General features: G+C 29.1%; 1 protein-coding gene across 1 annotated transcript; it reads right to left on the minus strand.

The window, feature by feature from the left end:
* Window positions 1-979: 979 nt before the first annotated feature.
* LOC130507670 (uncharacterized) lies at window positions 980-1,379 on the minus strand (the record flags this gene model as incomplete). The annotated part of the gene is made up of 1 exon (XM_057002357.1): window positions 980-1,379. A coding segment is annotated over exon 1 (400 nt), but the record flags the coding sequence as incomplete, so codon positions are not given.
* Window positions 1,380-4,775: the final 3,396 nt, after the last annotated feature.

Genomic DNA, 4,775 nt, shown 5'->3' on the forward strand with positions numbered 1-4,775 from the left:
CATTAATTCAAATGTAGAATGTGGTTTGAAAATTTTAAACTAAAGTGAAGAGTATAAACTTCAGTATATAGATGATTTACCAAAAACTCATTATTTTAGAAGGGGGTACCCACATATTTTGGAAAAATTTCACAAATATAAAATCTGGTTTTATTGCATAGTTTCATCGAGCACTAGCATAAGATGATGATCAAAGAGTTTAGAACCTCTGTTGTCTCCGTTTCTCTAGATAATGAAGACCTTATAATATTAATTTCACTAATCTAGGCTGTATATGAAATTTTAGTAAACAAATATTAAAATATTATAATGATTCCTATATACCATGAAAAATAGTTTAGGATACATTAATTCAAATGTAGAATGTGGTTTGAAATTTTTGAACTAAAGTGAAGAGTATAAACTTTAGTATATAGAGTATTTACCGAAAACTCATTATTTTACCCACGGATTTTGGAAAAAAATTCAAAAAATATGAAAATCTGGTTTTTGTGTATAGTTTCATCGAGCACTAGCATAAGATGATGGTCAAAGATTTAAAACTTCTGTTGTCTCCGTTTTTCTAGATAATGAAGATTTTGTAACGCTAATTTCACTAATCTAGGGAGTATATGAAATTTTAGTAAACTAAATATTAAAATTTTGGAATGATTCCTATATACCATGAAAGATTTTTTTTTTTTTTTGTCATCAAATATACAGACTCATATAGACTCTGCACACCAAACTGGTAGCTCTGCATCCATGTGAATGACAAAAGACGATTGTTGTCTGGCACTGCGTGCTAGACGATCCGCCCTTGAGTTTGCCGTCCGTGGTACATGAATGAGCTGTGAGCTCTGGAAACTGTCTTGTAGACTCTTGATATCTTCCAGGTAACTTGCGAATGCTGGCCACTCTTCTGGTTCCGAAACCATCTTCACCAACTGAGAACAATCTGTTGCAAACGTAACCTGTAGCTGTCTTAAATTTCTCATACATTCCATTGCCCAAATCAATGCCTCCACCTCCGAGTTAAGAGGGGACATAGTTGCCCGAACATTTCGCGCCCCCATTAGACTCTGAAAACCTTCCAGAGTGCTGATCCATCCTTGTCCCGAAAAAGAATCCTTATCCTTCCACGAACCATCTACGAAGCACCATCGCCCTGGAATTGTGGGAAGTGTATGTACTTGTGGTGCTATAGAAGGCTGTATATTTAACTCTTGTGCTGCCGCCCACAAAGTAGATTCCGTTTCAGCCAATTTTAGTGTATCCCTTGCATCAATGTCCAGATTGCTAGAAACCTTACAGTTCCTTGCTTTCCATATATACCATAGTATCCATACAAACTGATGATCGCTCATCTGAGGTAACACTCTCCAAAATAAGTAATCCATATTGGTGAACAATGATCCCGAGGGGAAAACATCTGGATTTGATGGATATACCATGAAAGATAGTTTATAATAAATTAATTCAAATATAGAATGTGGTTTGAAATTTTTTAACTAAAGTGAAGAGTATAAACTTCAGTATATAGAGGATTTACCGAAAACTCATTATTTTAGAAGGGGCTAACCCACAAATTTTGGAAAAAATTCAAAAATATGAAAATATGGTTTTAGTGTATAGTTTCATAGAGCACTAGCATAAGATGATGGTTAAAGAGTTTAGAACCACTATTGTCTCCGTTTTTCTAGATAATGAAGATTTTATAATGCTAATTCCACTAATCTAGGCAGTATATGAAATTTTTGTAACCTAAATATTAAAAAATTTGAATGATTCCTATATACCATGAAAGATAGTTTAGAATACATTAATTCAAATGTAAAATGTGGTTTGAAAATTTTAAACTAAACTGAAGAGTTTAAACTTCTGTATATAGATGATTTACCAAAAACTCGTTATTCTAGAAAGGGTTAACCCACGGATTTTGGAAAAATTTCAAAAATACGAAGATATGGTTTTAGTGTATAGTTTCATCGAGCAGTAGCATAAGATGATGGTCAAAGAGTTTAGAACCTCTGTTGTCTCCGTTTTTCTGGATAATGAAGATTTTATAACGCTAATTCCACTAATCTAGGGAGTATATGAAATTTAAGTAAACTAAATATTAAAATATTAGAATGATTCCTATATACCTTGAAAGATAGTTTAGATACATTAATTCAAATGTAGAATGTTGTTTGAAAATTTTAAACTAAAGTGAAGAGTCTGAAGTTCAGTATACAGAGCATTTACCGAAAACTCATTATTTTAGAAGGGTACCCACGGATTTTGGAAAAAAATTCAAAAATATGAAAATCATGTTTTAATGTATAGTTTCATAGAGCACTAGGATAAGATGATGGTCAAAGAGTTTAAAACCTCTGTTGTCTCCGTTTTCCTAGATAATGAAGATTATATAATGCTAATTCCACTAATCTAGGCTGTATATGAAATTTTAGTAAACTAAATATTAAAAAATTAGAATGATTCATATATACCATAAAAGATAGTTTAGAATACATTAATTCAAATTTAGAATGTGGTTTGATATTTTTAAACTAAAGTGTAGAGTACAAGCTTCAGTATATAGAGGATATTATTTTAGAAGGGGTTAATCCACAGATTTTGGAAATTTTTTTAAAATATGAAAATCTGGTTTTAGTGTAAAGTTTCATAGAGCACTAGCATAAGATGATGGTTAAAGAGTTTAGAACATTTGTTTTCTCCGTTTCTCTAGGTAATGAAGATTTTATAATGCTAATTCCACTAATCTAGGCAGTATATGAAGTTTTAGTAAACAAATATTAAAAAATTTGAATGATTCCTCTATACCATGCAAGATAGTTTAGAATACATTAATTCAAATATAGAATGTGGTTTGAAATTTGTTGTCTCCGTTTTTCTAGATAATGAAGATTTTAAAATGTTAATTCCACTAATCTTGGCAGTATATGAAATTTTAGTAAACTAAATATTAAAAAAATAAATTGATTCATATATACCATGAAAGATAGTTTAGAATACATTAATTCAAATTTAGAATGTGGTTTGAAATTTTTAAACTAAAGTGAAGAGTATAAATTTCAGTATATAGAGGATTTACTGAAAACACATTATTTTAGAAGGGGTTAAGCCACGGATTTTGGAAAAACTTCAAAAATATGAAAATCTTGTTTTAGTGTATAGTCTCATCGAGCCCTAGCGATGGTCAAAGAGTTTAGAACCTCTGTTATCTCCGTTTCTCTAGATAATGAAGATTTTATAACGCTAATTCCACTAATCTAGGGACTATATGAAATTTTAGTAACCAAATATTAAAAAATTAGAATGATTCATATATACCATGAAAGATAGTTTAGAATACATTAATTCAAACGTAGAATGTGGTTTGAAATTTTTAAACTAAAGTGAAGAGTATAAACTTCAGTATATAGAGGATTTACCGAAAACTCATTATTTTAGAAGGGGTTAACCCACGGATTTTGGAAAAATTTTTAAAAATATGAAAATCGTGTTTTAGTGTATAGTTTTATAGAGCACTAGCATAAGATGATGGTCAAAGAGTTGAGAACCTTTGTTGTATCCGTTTATCTAGATAATGAAGATTTTATAATATTAATTCCACTAATCTAGGTAGTGTATAAAATTTTAGTAAAAAAATATTAAAAAATTAGAATTATTCCTATATACCATGAAAGATAGTTTATAATACATTAATTCAAATGTAGAATGTGTTTTGAAAATTTTAAACTAAAGTGAAGAGTATAAACTTCATTATATAGAGGATTTACCAAAAACTCATTATTTTAGACGGGGGTACCCACATATTTTGGAAAAAAATTCAAAAATATAAAAATATGGTTTCAGTGTATAGTTTCATCGAGCCATAGCATAAGATGATGGTCAAAGAGTTTAAAACCTATGTTGTCTCCGTTTCTCTAGAAAATAAAGATTTATAGTATTAATTCCACTAATCTAGGCACTATATGAAATTTTTGTAAACAAATATTAAAAAATTAGAATGATTCCTATATACCATGAAAGATAGTTTTGAATACATTAATTCAAATGTAGAATGTAGTTTGAAATTTTTAAACTAAAGTGAAGAATATAAACTTCAGTATATAGAGGAATTACTGAAAACTAATTATCTAAGAAGGGGTTAACCCACGAATTTTGGAAAAAGTTTCAAAAATATGAAAATCTGGTTTTAGTGTATAGTTTCACCGAACAGTAGCAGAAGATGATTGTCAAAAAGTTTAGAACCTCTGTTGTCTCCGTTTCTCTATATAATGAAGATTTTATAATATTAATTCCACTAATCTCGACAGTATATGATATTTTAGTAAACAAATATTAAAATATTAAAATGATTCCTATATACAATGAAAAATAGGTTAGAATACATTAATTCAAATGTAGAATGTGGTTTGAAATTTTTAAACTAAAGTGAAGAGTATAAGCTTTAGTATATAGAGGATTTACCGAAAATTCATTATTTTAGAAAGGGTTAACCCACGGATTTCGGAAAAAATTCAAAAATATGAAAATCTGGTTTTAGTGTATAGTTTCATCTAGCACTAGCATAAGATGATGGTCAAAGAGTTTAGAACCTCTGTTGTCTCCGTTTTTCTAGATAATAAAGATTTTATAATGTTAATTCCACTAATCTTGGCAGTATATGAAATTTTAGTAAACTAAATATTAAAAAAATAGAATGATTCATATATACCATGAAAGATAGTTTAGAATACATTAATTGAAATGTAGATTGTGGTTTGAAATTTTTAAACTAAAGTGAA

Source organism: Raphanus sativus, unplaced genomic scaffold, assembly GCF_000801105.2.
Source record: "Raphanus sativus cultivar WK10039 unplaced genomic scaffold, ASM80110v3 Scaffold5138, whole genome shotgun sequence".
Taxonomy (NCBI): Eukaryota; Viridiplantae; Streptophyta; class Magnoliopsida; order Brassicales; family Brassicaceae; genus Raphanus; species Raphanus sativus.